The sequence below is a fragment of the Archocentrus centrarchus genome, chromosome 4 (assembly GCF_007364275.1).
Source record: "Archocentrus centrarchus isolate MPI-CPG fArcCen1 chromosome 4, fArcCen1, whole genome shotgun sequence".
Classification (NCBI taxonomy): domain Eukaryota; kingdom Metazoa; phylum Chordata; class Actinopteri; order Cichliformes; family Cichlidae; genus Archocentrus; species Archocentrus centrarchus.
The window spans coordinates 37552370-37566432 of NC_044349.1; the positions used below are offsets into that span (position 1 = coordinate 37552370).

Sequence of the window (14063 nt, forward strand, 5' to 3'; positions counted from 1 at the left end):
GGTTGGAGGTCTGCAGTGATTGACTCTGCAGAAAGTTGGTGACCTCTGTGCACTGTGACCCTCAGCATCCTCTGACGTGGCCTACCACTTCATGGCTGAGTGGCTGTTGTTCCCAATCACTTCGTTATAATCCCACTGTGGAATATTGTGGAATATTTAGCAGTGACTGGACTTGTTGCACAGGTATCATCCTATCACGGTACCACGCTGGGATTCACTGAGCTCCTGAGAGCGACCCATTCTTTCACTGATGTTGGTAGAAGCAGTCTGCATGCCTAGGTGCTGGTTTATACACCTGTGGAAGAGACTGGAACCCCTGGATTCAATGATCTGGATGCTGAGTGGATACTTTTGGAAATATATCTTTTGTCTGAAGCCACCAATTTTTCTTGTGATCAAAAGCATTGGAACAGATAAACTTAAAATAGATTAAAGTGAGTCAGACTTCATCTTTAGCAGCAAATCCTTTCGCTTCCAGTAACTGCATCAAGCCTGTGATTCTCTGACATCACTAAAATTTTCCATTCTTCTTCTGAGGTGCTTTTCCAGCTTTCACTGCAGCCTCTTTCAGGTGTTTGTTTTTTAGCAGCTAAAATTCTCTGTAGGGTTTAAGTCTGCAGACTAACTAGGCCGGTCTCAAACCTTCCACTTCCTGCCTCTGATGAGCTCCTGTGTGTGTTTGGGTCATTATCCTGCTGCACGATGAATCAGTTTGCATCTTTCTTTAAACTGACAGACAAAATGTTTCTGTAGACTTCTGAGTTCATTGTACTTCTGACATCATCATCAATAAAAATTAATGAGCCCATCCCAGAAGAAGCCATGCAGCCTAAACCATGACATCACCTCCACTGTGTTTCACAGATGGGCTTGTATGTTTGGGATCATGAGCAGATCCTTTCTTTCTCCAAACTTTAGCCTTTACATTGGTAACGGTTCATCTTTGTCTCATCAGTCCATAAAACTTTGTCCCAGAGGCTTGTCTCTGAACTTCATGGCAAATCCCAGCCTGGACTTCCTGTTCTTCTTGTTAATTAGTAGTTTGCATCTTCTGGTGAAGCCTCTGTGCTTTTGTTCATGAAGTCTTCTGTGAACAATAGATCGTGACACCTTCACTGCTGCCCACTGGAGGTTGTTGCTGATGTCACTAACAGTTGTTTGAGGATCTTTCTTTGCAGCAAATGTTTCTGTCATCAGCTGCTGCTGTTTTCCTCGAGCTACCTGTTCTGCATCTGTTACTTAGTACACCACTGGCTATGGCTAATGTTTGTGCAGTTAATCTGGTTGATTTTCCATCTTCTCTCAACTTCATAATTGCTGTTTTCCACCCACAGACAGCTCTCTGGTTTTCATGTTGGTTCCTCCTCTATCTATAAACGCACAGTCTGCATCGACAGAGCCCAAATCTAAAACTGAGCGCAGACATTCAGCACTATTTATTGTTTGAATAATCAGTGTAACAGGACACACCTGGCAACAAAACACACCTGTCAGTCACATGTTCCAATACTTTGCTCACAAGAAAAATGGGTGGCTTCAGACCACAGGTGCTGAACTGTGTATCAGATCCAGATGGAAATACCTGGAAATAAAAGCTGAGATGTTGATTTTTGTCTCATATTGATTTTTTGATGCCAAACTCAGATCTTCTCAGTCTACAGCAACAATAAAGGCCTCACTGTTCCAATACTTCTGCAGGGGAGTGTACATGTAAATATTGATCACAATGTTCATAGCTGAAACACAGACAGCATAAAGGTGACGTAGCTACTGTGATGTCATCTGTGTGTGTGTGTGTGGGGGGGGGGGGGGGTGAAGTGCTGTTCTGAGCGTTTTCACCATCATCGTCTTGGTGTTTTGAAGCTGGATGTGACGAGCGAGGCCTCGGACTGACTGTGAACCTGCACACTCGCTGACTAACAACCCCGGATTTACCTCCTTTCTCACACAGAATAACCAGAATTTACAAAATGGACCAAATGTTCTATTGAGCATGACCTGAGAAGAAGCCCTGCGAAAAACCTACGACTTGCATTGAATGTTTGACTTGTTTGCTTTATTTGACTCTAATAACTTAAACTATTTGATAGAAATAAACTTAAAAACTGAAAAGACAAAAAGCTCCAGGGCACTCTGTGAGCTCTGCTAACAAGAATTATTACATATGGGCTGAAAAGGGTGTCAAAATAGGCACAATCTGGTATCCATGTGTTGGTGTTATTCCTGCAACATCATAATTAATGTTCCTTCAGGACTGTCAGTTCAGTTGACCAATCACTCGTCATAGCTCTGCAACTTTGAGAAAAATAATAAATCCTTAAATCTAACCTTCAGCTGTGCAACTATGATGCAAATGTGATGACCTCTGCAAAGTCATGTGTCATGTAGTCAAAGTGTTGTGAAGTGCTTCTGCAGATGGGACAACACTTCATACTGGTGAAGTTTGCCTTCAGGGCTTTTTGCCACACACAAATGTTAATGTTTGTGAAGAAGCTCAAACGATGGTCCCTTCCTAAACCTAGGTAAGCAGTTTTGCTGGCTAAATTTTGCTGGCTGCTCGCTGTTAGTATGAGACCGCACTATCTTCCTCGGGAGTTTTCACATGTTATTGTGATAACTGTGTATGTGCCGCCCTCTGCTAACGCTGCTGCAGCCTGCGATGTCCTCCATGCTACTACCAGCAGACTCCAAACACAGCACCCACAGGCCCTCTTTCTGATCTCAGGGGACTTTAACCACGTCTCCCTGTCCTCCACTCTCCCCACCTTCCCCCAGTATGTCACCTGCCACACCAGGAATACCAACACACTGGATCTACTGTATGCCAACATCAAGGAGGCATACAGCTCATCACCTCTGCCTCCCCTGGGGGGCTCAGATCACAACCTGGTTCATCTCCAGCCTGTGTACAAACCCTTGGTACACAGAGAACCAGTTGTGACACACACAGTGAAGAAATGGTCTGAGGAGACTGAAGAAGCTCTGAGAGACTGCTTTAGCTCCACTGTGTGGGAAGAGCTTTGTGCCCCTCATGGGGAGGACATCGACAGCATCACGGACTGCATCACTGATTACATCAATTTCTGCGTGGAAAACACTGTGCCCACCAGGAGGGTACGGTGTTTTTCAAACAACAAACCCTGGATCAACTCTGAAATAAAGGCTCTCCTGAAGGAGAAGAAGAGAGCCTTTAGATCAGGAAATAAGGAGGAGCTGAGAGCCGTGCAGAAGGATCTGAGAAGGAAAATCAGGGATGGAAAAAACATCTACAGGAAGAAGATGGAGGACCAGCTACAGCAGAGCAACATCAGTGGGGTTTGGAGGAGTTTGAACTCAATTTCAGGCCACAAACCAAGCCCTAGGATTGTGGGAGACTTAGAGTGGGTGAACAACCTAAACCAGTTCTTTAACAGGTTTGACCAGCCACCCACCCCTCCCCCAGCCCAGTCCCCCCCTGCTGTCAGCCCCACCATCTTTAATGACTGCCAACCTTTCTTCTTCTTGGGACCTCACACCTCTCAGAAGTGAAGGGGGTGGGTGATGGCTGAGAGCTGAGAGGTGTGAGGTCCCACCATCTTTAATGACTGCCAACCTTTCTTCTTCTTGGGACCTCACACCTCTCAGCTCTCAGCCATCACCCACCCCCTTCACTTCTGAGGACTCCATCTCACAACCCCCATCCCCCACCTCCATCTTGTCCCTCTCAACTCATCATGTGAGGAAGGAGCTACGTAAAATCAAGGTGCGAAAGGCTGCTGGTCCAGACGGCATCAGCTCCAGGCTCCTGAGGTGCTGCGCAGATCAGCTGTGTGGCATCATGGGATACATGTTCAACCTGAGCTTGAAGCTGGGGAAAGTACCACAACTGTGGAAGACCTCCTGTGTGGTACCGGTACCAAAGACCAAACATCCAAAGGATCTTAGCAGCTACAGTCCGGTAGCCCTGACATCGCATCTAATGAAGACCCTCGAGAGGCTGGTCCTCAACCATCTATGCCTCATGGTGTCGTCTTCGTTGGACCCGCTGCAGTTCGCCTACCGGCCTGGCATCGGGGTGGATGACGCCATCATCTACCTCCTGCACCGAGCTCTGACCCACCTGGAGAAGCCTGGAAGCACTGTGAGGATCATGTTCTTTGATTTCTCCAGTGCTTTTAACACCATCCAGCCAGGACTTCTGAGAGACAAGCTGGAACTGTCAGGAGTGGACCACCACATCTCCGAGTGGATACTGGACTACCTCACTGACCGCCCACAGTACGTGAGGACACAGGGCTGTGTCTCTGACAGGCTGGTCTGCAGTACGGGGGCCCCACAGGGAACTGTGCTGGCACCGTTCCTCTTCACCCTCTACACTGCAGACTTCTCCATCAACTCCCCACGCTGCCATCTGCAGAAGTTCTCTGACGACTCTGCCATAGTTGGCCTCATCACAGGTGAGGATGACTCAGAGTACAGACAGTGGACTCAGGACTTTGTGGACTGGTGCCAGCGGAACCACCTCCTGATCAACGCCGCTAAAACCAAGGAGCTGGTGGTGGATTTCCGCAGGCGCAGACCCACCACACGGACACCGGTGAACATCCAGGGAGTGGACATTGAGATAGTGGACTCTTATAAGTACCTGGGTGTTCACCTAAACAATAAACTGGACTGGACTCATAACACTGATGCGCTCTACAGGAAGGGTCAGAGCAGACTCTACCTGCTGAGAAGGCTGAGGTCTTTTGGAGTGCAGGGGACACTCCTGAAGACCTTCTATGACTCTGTGGTGGCATCAGCCATCTTCTATGCAGCAGTATGTTGGAGCAGCAGCTTGTCTACAGCTGAGAGGAAGAGGATAGACAAGCTCATCAGGAAAGCCAGCTCTGTCCTAGGATGTCCTCTCGACTCAGTGCAGGTGGTGGGAGACAGAAGGACTCTGACCAAAATAACATCACTGATGGACAAGGTCTCCCACCCCATGCAGGAAGCTGTTGCTGAGCTGGAGAGCTCCTTCAGTGACAGACTGCTGCATCCTAAATGCACAAAGGAGCGTTACCGCAGATCCTTCCTCCCAGCAGCTGTAAGACTTTATAACCATCACTGCTCCCAACAAAAACCACAATAACCTACACAATGTAGGATAATATATAATATATTGTAAATAGTCCGGCCTGTTAAGGTTCAACACACAGGCACATCATGTACATTGTATATAGTGTTATTATTAGTAGTATTAAGGTTAATCTTGTTTGTTGACTTTATATATATATATTCTTTTCTTAATAGTGTAAATTATTATATTTTTATTTATATTTATAATAACTGCGGCTGCTGTTACACCCAAATTTCCCCTCTGTGGGACAATAAAGGCTGTTTCTTCTTCTTCTTCTTCTTAAATCTAACCAAGTCATTGTGGTGATTAAGTCTAATGAAACTCCAACTGTGAAATGGACCCATTCACCCACCCCAACCTGCTCCGTACACTGCTGCTCTTTATATCGCCTCACCTGGTTCCTGAAAGCCTTCCTGCCAAAAAGCACTGAAGGGAAACTTTTCCCACAAATGTATTTTTTCTCCAAGTTGCCAAACTGTGGCATCACATCAGTTCTGATGGACCTGGAACAACTTTAATTCTGATGTTGTAGCAACAACAACAACATGGCGATGTCAGAGACCCTTCAGACCACCGCACATAAAAGCAACAGAAGACAGCCCTTAAAATGGTCAGATTTGAAATACAGCACAGCCCCATAAGCACAAGCAATAGCACTAGTTTCAAAGATCTGGAATAAATCCCCCCAAAACCCCAAGAAGGTAGTTTTCAAAAAAAGGTCAAATCTATGATATCCAGGATATTTAGTGGCCTTTAATTTATTTTTTTTAAAAAGCTTCGGTTTGTCTGTCAGCTGTTCACCTGACAGTGGGATGTGCCCAGTGCCGGAGGTCTGTGGAGGTCTGGGTAGCACGAGTACATAGCCATCAGGTAACTGAGGTGTGTGTGTGTGTGTGTGTGTGTGTGTGTGTGTGTGTGTGTGTGTGTGTGTGTGTGTGTGTGTGTGTGTGTGTGTGTGTGTGCAGTGCTGTGGCTGCCACTATGTTAATCTTCAGCTGTAGATGGAAGCGTTATTAAGAGTCAGCCCCTGTAGAGCTCCTGTAGGGCTGTTTTGAAGAGACCAAGGCTGTTCTGTCATTTCTGTTTCTGCTCTAAAGTTGGGATTTTAACAGTCTGTGGGGACTGACTCTTTTTTGAAGCCTGCCTCAAGTGGTCCCATGTGGAACTGCAACTTATGGCTTCACGTTTCAGCCCATCAGGTTGCTGCTTGATTCTTGATGCTGCAGATGACAAATGAGGTCCTTGATAGTAGTCATTTTAAACTCTTGGCTTTTTAACTGTATGACTGGCAAATTGATGCTTTATTTGAGTACATTTACCTATATTATATCAACCCTTAACGTTAGCCCCCTTCTGTGGAAGCATTTGACTGCTTCCTTGCAGCTGCTGACAGGATTTATTGCCTCACTCTAAACTCTTTGTAGCTTAAGGTGAGCCGGGGCTAAGGACTTACAGGCCAAGTGCACAGACTGTAGACTGCAGTCACTTCCTCCGGTCTCGTCAAATAATTGGACAGGGTTGTAGCTGTGAAACCTCCGTTTCTGACAAGGAAAACTAATGTTTTCCTGAGCCGATCCACGGGCACCTTTTTCATTTAGGGGTTTGTTTTGGCTTGACTTAAGCCAGATGAAAGTTTATTTAACTCCATAAATTGCTCAGCTCTAAAGAAAACCACCCAAGCAAAATCCTGGCTGTATCCGGCAAAGAATTCCCAAAAAATAACAAGAGCGTTGTAGAATGAAGTGGCACCATTGAGAGTGAGAGAAAGAAATATGGGGAGAGAGATGCTGCTCACATCTCGCACCTCTCTCCAGTCGGATTCTGACCTTGGTCATGTTATAGCGCAACACAAGGTACCTCTGAACCCATTCACTCTCCCACTTCATGTGTGATGGAGGACCTGCCTTCACTAAATAGCTGCAACTTAGTTAGAAAACATGAACACAAGAAAATGATGTGATGCAAAAGCAAAGGGTCCCAAGTTCCTTTTAAATCCCTCTGAGGTCATTTTCATGTTAAAGTAGCAAAAAAAAATTTTTTAAATCCCAAAGAAGTATAAATACTGTTCCAGAGTATAAACTGTTCCAGATGCTACAAGAGATCGGATTAGGTGATTAAACATATTCCAGTATTAGAATATAAATGTTATTTAGTGTTCATGACTTCCTACACCAATTCTGCTGTAAGAGGGTTCACATCCAGACCGCTGCCACCACAGGTCTCTCATTAGTGGGCATGTGGGTGCGCAAGGTTTGTAATTCATGTACATCCTTCCACTCCTCCAGTGCCGTGCCCTCTCTCTTGTTTTTCTCCCGGTATCGGATGGCGCTCTGGCTGACCCCCGGGCCCTGCTCCTGCACACACACACACACACACACACACACACCCATATTGGCCACATTCTCACCACATCACGCTGATGCAGAGGGGAAGGCTGCGGTCGGGCAATTAACTGAGCCCCCATGGTGTGCCAAACAAAACTTCCTCTGCTGTTTTTACAGCAAAGTCCTTCAAATTATGGTTTTCATACATGCGTGGAGCAGAGCCGAGCCATCTGACGTTGCTTTGTCACTGTCACATGCCACTTGGCCTGAATGTAAAAAGAGAGGCAAAGTTCGTGCCAGAGTTTAGTGGAAGCGGGGTTGGTGCTGTGAAGGGCAGAATCTCCTCGTGCTGTGGATGCACAGAAATAATGGATGAATGAAAGCCTTTCACAGGGATTCAACCCTTCATCCCACAGAACTTTCCTCTCCACTCAGGTCTAATCATACCTGTCAACATCAGGATTTGAAAACTGGAGTTTTTCCTGCGCTCTGCCCAGACCGTCCCTTCACCCCTACCACCAGCTAAATAGCCTTTACATCAGTGGCTGTTAAACGTTCTGAGCCAGGGAGCCTTTACAAGGATGCTCTCATCATGCTAAGCATCACTTAGCATCACAGACTGACTCCTGTGTTTGTCCAGGCTCACCAGCACCCAAACAAACATGAATCCAGACAAAACATGCTGGTTTAAGTGCTACAATGCTCCTAATTTGGCTCTGTAGAGTTTTATGATTTACAGATCATCTTTGGGCCCCTAAACCCCAGTTTGAGAACCACCATCCTACTTATAGACAAGAGTAGGAATACTGATGTTTAAAACCACCATTAAGCAGCTGCTTGGTTTGTCAGTGCAGCAGGGATTAAGTTAACCAGCTCCACACTGGTTCTGACCTCCCTGATGTAAAAAAAACCCTTTCATTTTTTGAATAAATGATATTACATGTGTTACTATACTTTGCTAAGATTATTAAAATGATGTGTTCATGTGACGACTGCCATCACACCCATATGTTGTCCAGCCTGGTCCCCACAGAGGCTGCTGCTGGTTTCAGTTTGTGTGGGTTCTTATGAAGATCACATGTGATGCAGTTATCTTTTCTGAACTCCAGCTTATGAACCCTGTGACGCATTTGCATTATATAATATAAGAAACAGTTGTGTTTCACTCCCGATTCTTCAGGTACAGACAGACTCCTCCATGAATTATCCTTAATTTGCTCCCTTTCTTACTGCACTGTCCCACAGGTTGGGTTTTTATGGCTACAATTTAAAGATGTAACCTATGCACTTCACATGCAGGCAGTCATAAAGTTACTGTGCAGACAAATTGTGGACTGCAGATTTTGCTTGAACTGCTCATCCAAACTACGTGACTGAAGGCATTTGTAACAGAGGATATAAATACATCAAATTTGATATAAAAGCTCGATCTGTGAGAACCCATTTCAAAGGCCCGTCTTACTCTTGGTTTCTCAATTCAATTCATTTTTATTTATGAAGCACCAAATCACAACAACAGTTGCCTCGAGGTGCTTCATGTTGTAAAGACCCAACAATAATACCGAGAAACCCCAGCCAGGAGATAACCCTCTATGAGCAAGCACGTGACGACAGTGGGAAGGAAAAACTCCGCGTTAACAGGAAGAAACCTCCGACAGGTTAAAGTTGGGATCAGGTTAGGGTCGGTTTGCACCTTTGTTCCAGTGGTTGAACTTTGACTGCAGAGTGCCTAGCAAACTGGCTTCTGAGCATAGGGGATAATTTAGCAGAAAAAGCTTCAGATATTTGTCATTTCTGCTGCAGTTGGAAAATAAACATGAATTAAAGGCGTATACCACAGAAAGAGTTCACTGCGCCCTCTGCTCTGACTGTGTAAAGAGGAAACTTTCAGCCCACATACCAGCCAGCTTAATAGTGTGCTAATATGTCAGTACTGTTTACAGGCAGGACTCTTAAAGTGAGATCCTCTGTAAAGTCCCACAGCAGAGCCATACAGTGCCAACATTTCCATGCTTTCTAAACTTCCTGATATTTGACACCAGTGGTTAAAAAAACCCACCATTCTTCACCACAAACACAACTAAAAGTTGCACTTTAACAGGCTGCATACTGACTGAAGACCACCACAGGCATGATGGGAAATTAGTGCCATTGCTACAGCATACATTTTCAGCTGGAGTTTAATGAGGCTTCTAACATCAGAGTCCGTGTCTCCAGTCTGGCACGTCAGGTTAGGCAGGTAACGTCCTCCTGGGCTGCTCCAGAAGCTGTTTTAGACATAAATGATTGATTTTTGGAATTATTTGTTTGATGGGTGAGTTTTTCTTCCTTTCTTTGGCCTTCAGAAATCCAGATGTTTTGATTGTAATAATATAAAAGAAATTCATTAAGTGATTCATTCACCTCTGTACTTCTTAAGAAGCTTATATTCCACCATGCAGTAGAACATGGCTGTGTGTTTCTCACAGAGGAAAGGTTCGTTTATCTGCTTACTCTGCTGTTGGCGGATGTGTGGATTTACACACCATGAACGTTCTTCCTGCTGTGATGACTTTACAGGTGTGTGCGCAGTAGTAACCCTGTTTTTTCAGTTGTGGTCATTATTTGGAATAATGGTAGCATCTGTTCGCTACACAGGAAACGCAAACATCCGTTATGGGAGCTTTCACTGCCCCATGCTGCTGTTTATTCTGTGAGGTTCGTCCAGCTCTTCGTCGGCTCTCTAACCCCACCAAATCCTCTCAAGAAATCTGATATGTTGAGGAAAATCTATCAGTTTATCATTGATTTAACTCCAGCTGTTTCTCCTCCTCAGGTTAACAACAATGGCCTTGTGTCCTTCCTGAGAGAGGTGTCACAGTTCACGCCTGTAGCCTTTCCGATCGCTGGGGACAGAAGGGTCGTGGCGCCATTCTGGGCCGATGTGGACAACCGTCGAGCGGGGACGGTCTTCTATAGGGAGAGCCAGGATCCCACCATCCTGAGGAGGGCCTCGGGCGATGTCAGGACGTACTTTTCAGAGTTCCCCAACTTCAACGCAACATGGGTCCACATCTCTACATGGCATCAAGTCACCTTCTTTGGAGGAAACTCCCATACACCAGTACGAATTCACACTCAGCTTCTTGCTACCATGTAGGCACAGTACAATGGGGACCTGTTACGCTCATTTCCAATTCCATTTGTTTGTTTTTTTCTCAACTCTACTAGAGTAGCTTTGCATGAGTCACAGTTCAGAATAGTCCTCATTGATCTTACACTGAGTCTCGGTGCAGCGTGAATTCATTTTTGCCTTCTGGAAGGGTTTGTGCCTGGAAAAGTTTGAAAAGAATCCAGGTAGGAACTTCTGCACTTAGTTTCATCTTTTATCTACAGTCTGAAGTCTGAGCTTTTGCTCACAGCAATCACTTTTACATACACTGACCTCATTATTTGAAAATGTTTGATATGAGCATTCAACACTGGAACAGGAGATACGTGGCAGAGTATAAGGAAAAGCAGAATTACCCTCTCCTAACTAGGCAGATATGGTACCACAGATGTTTAGAGTACCTCAGACTGTGAGGCGCTAGCCTAATTTCATAGTCCTATAGAGCGGTTTCATACGATCGGCCTGATCGATTCTTACAGAAATCAGGGAGCCATTTAACGGAGCCTGTTTCTCTTCTCTCCAGGTAAATACTTTCCAAGTGGTGCTCATTACAGATGGAGATCTTTCCTTCACTATATTCCAGTACAATAACATCACTTGGACCACAGGCATGCATGCCAGCAGTGGAGGAAACCTGGTTGGGCTGGGAGGGATTGCAGCGCAGGTAAGGTCACATGTTTTTCTGCAGATGTTGTACGTCCAGGATGATCTGCTCTGTGACTAAACTGTAATTCAGCAATGTCTCTTTTTTTCTTTTTGTCTGCCTCTTCCCAGGCAGGTTTTAATGCTGGTGATGGCAAGCGCTATTTCAACATCCCTGGCTCCCGCACAGCTGATGTTGTAAATGTTGAGGGAACCACCAACGTGGGCTACCCCGGCAGATGGGTCTTCCGCATAGATGATGCTAATGTGGAAGTGGGAGGCTGCAATAACTCTGGTAAGTGCTGCTCTTCGGAGATTAGTTCTTCAAATGCTCTTTGTTGTCTTAAAGGGAGCTTTTAGGCTCCATACTGTTGTTTATGCTGGTCCTTGGTGCAGCCCTTCAGTTCAGACTTTGTCTGAAACAGACCGTTTTAGCTCTTTTTCCTTTAACATAGAACAGACTTGATTGTGGTAAAGGGCCAAATCCAGAGTGTCAGAAAGTACTCTGCACAAGCCATGTCAGATTATTTCCACTAACACAGAGTAATCTTGCTCATAATTACATAATTAGTGAAGTAATAGCACTGCTGCCTGGCACCACTACAGAAGGAAGTGTGCTAAAGTAAAGCTGGACTCTACTGGAGTAGCTTTAGATGAGCTGTTGTAGCTTCCTTAACTCTTTCTTTAAGCCACCTTTCTTCTGATTGGGTGTACCTGTGAACATTTGAACGGCAGGTGGGTGGAGCTTTTGTGCTGTCTCTCAGTGACATCATACAGATCCAAGAGTAGATAAACTGTCCAAAATTGAGTGTTCAGAGCAGTCTGCAGCCTGAGCTTTTGGCTCATTATTCGAAACTTTGGCCATGCTTAATATGAACATCCAACATTGGAATAGTGTATATATGACAATATGCATTATTATCCATATGAATTGGAGAGAGCTGAAAAAACACACTGAAGTTCTGTAAAAAGTGTCACAGTCTTTGTTCAGCATGATTTCCAAGTCAGTCCGATTTTATCACTAAAGCTTAACTAAAGCGTTCCATCGACCTCTTTCTGCAGCGTCAGTGTGCCCACACCTCCGCCCCTGCCTGAACGGAGGTCAGTGCATCGATGATTGTATTACAGGCAACCCCTCCTTCACTTGCTCCTGCTTGGCTGGCTTCACCGGTCGAAGATGCCAAATCGGTGAGTTACGGTTTGCTCTGCTTCCTGCTCTGTTGCTCTGCACGCTGTGAATGACTTCCTGTCTACCTGAGATCAGGAAAATTTATGTCAGCAGAGTTCACCTGACTCACCAAGGGACACCTGGATGTTTCCTTAATACCTGGATCAGTTTCTTCTTATTAACTGACCCTGGCAAGATGATTCTTTGTAATTAAAAATGTCACACTATCGCCTTTGTGTTTGTTCTTCCTGTCACTGTAGATGTCGATGAGTGTGCCTCGCAGCCTTGCCAGAATGGAGGGACTTGTAAAGACCAGATTAATAGTTTCACCTGTCAGTGTCCTCCAGGTTACACCGGGATCTTTTGTGAAACAGGTAAAACTGACACCTCACCTTAAAGTGTTATCTCTTCCAGTTAGTCATTTAATTTTTAATAAGTGCACTTTTAAATCAAGAGGAAATGTCACTTTCCCTCAACATTATTTAAAAAATATCATTAATTAAAATAATTTGTTGGTTCACATGCATGCTATTACACAAAAAGTTAAGTGTCATAGCTGTGATTTGTTAACGTGCTCCAAAGTGGAAAAGCTGAATGAACATCCTCCGAGTGTGGTGATCAGGGGAGCGACAGGATCTTAAACTCCATCCTGCAGGTCACAGGCACCCAGAAAAGGAGCTAAAGGAGTTTGTTTCAGACAGTTTAGTCACTCAGTTGGCCAGTATGCAATAAATAAGGATCATGATAACCCGTGAATCATGCAAAGCTATTCCAGTAGAGTCCAGAAATTAAAAATATGGTTAGTGTAAATGAGTGTAATTACTCCTCTTTAGCATTTTCACCACAGTAAAGGTTATTTATTTAGGAATATGCTGGTCCCGTCTCTCCGGAGCTTCTGTGCTTCTTCCCACAGTCCAGCCTGTGGAGATGTATCAGACCTCTTCTAATACCTTTCGCAGCCAGCAGCACATACTTGCAGAGTGAGGGGAGCAGAGTGGCGGATATATTAATCAGCTGAGTAAATATTCCATGAGCGTGTGTGTGTGTGTGTGTGTGTGTGTGTGTTTTGTGTGTGTGTGTTGCAGACATTGACGAGTGCAGAGACAGGCCGTGCCTCAACAACGGGTTGTGCGTACGAGGCGCTGGCGCTTTCACCTGTGTGTGCGAGCCGGGTTACACTGGTGTCCTGTGTGAGACAGGTGAGCGGGGGGAAAGTAGGCATCTCTCTCTCTGCTTTCTACATCAAACTCAGTCTTTTGGCAGATGCTTCTTTCCAAAGAGTTTCCCAGTCTACCTAGACAAATGGGTTACGGCTGAATGGATTTGCAAACCGACCTTTTTTTTCTTCTTGGGTCACACGCTGTAGCATCGAGGCTCGGTGAGAAAGTTCACTGAAGTCACGCCGGGGTCCGAAAAAAGTCATTTTTTACTTTATTTGTTGATGAAACTTGAATCTAGTGATGGATTAAATGATCAGGTTCAGCACAGCTCATGAATTCTTGTTTCTACATGAGAGCAGATTATGGTTAATCCCACACACCTGGTCAGTGAAACTGGATGCTTTCAGGAGGGAAGCTCAGCGCTCCTAATCCAGCGTAGTGTCCTACTCAATAATGTCTCCCTTTTCCCTGTGAGGATGAAAAATTCTTAATGAATCAGATAAAGTTGTCATCCCTGATT

The 14063-nt window shown here is 45.1% G+C and overlaps 1 protein-coding gene across 2 annotated transcripts in view; it reads left to right on the forward strand.

The window, feature by feature from the left end:
* sned1 (sushi, nidogen and EGF-like domains 1) overlaps positions 1-14063 on the forward strand; it is a 39985-nt gene that overhangs the window by 4280 nt on the left and 21642 nt on the right. For both annotated transcript variants that reach the window (XM_030727330.1, XM_030727331.1), the window contains exons 2-7: positions 10238-10525; positions 11097-11237; positions 11348-11510; positions 12278-12403; positions 12644-12757; positions 13469-13582. In XM_030727330.1, the coding sequence (XP_030583190.1) occupies positions 10238-10525; positions 11097-11237; positions 11348-11510; positions 12278-12403; positions 12644-12757; positions 13469-13582 (946 nt within the window). The remainder of the gene's footprint in view (positions 1-10237; positions 10526-11096; positions 11238-11347; positions 11511-12277; positions 12404-12643; positions 12758-13468; positions 13583-14063) is intronic.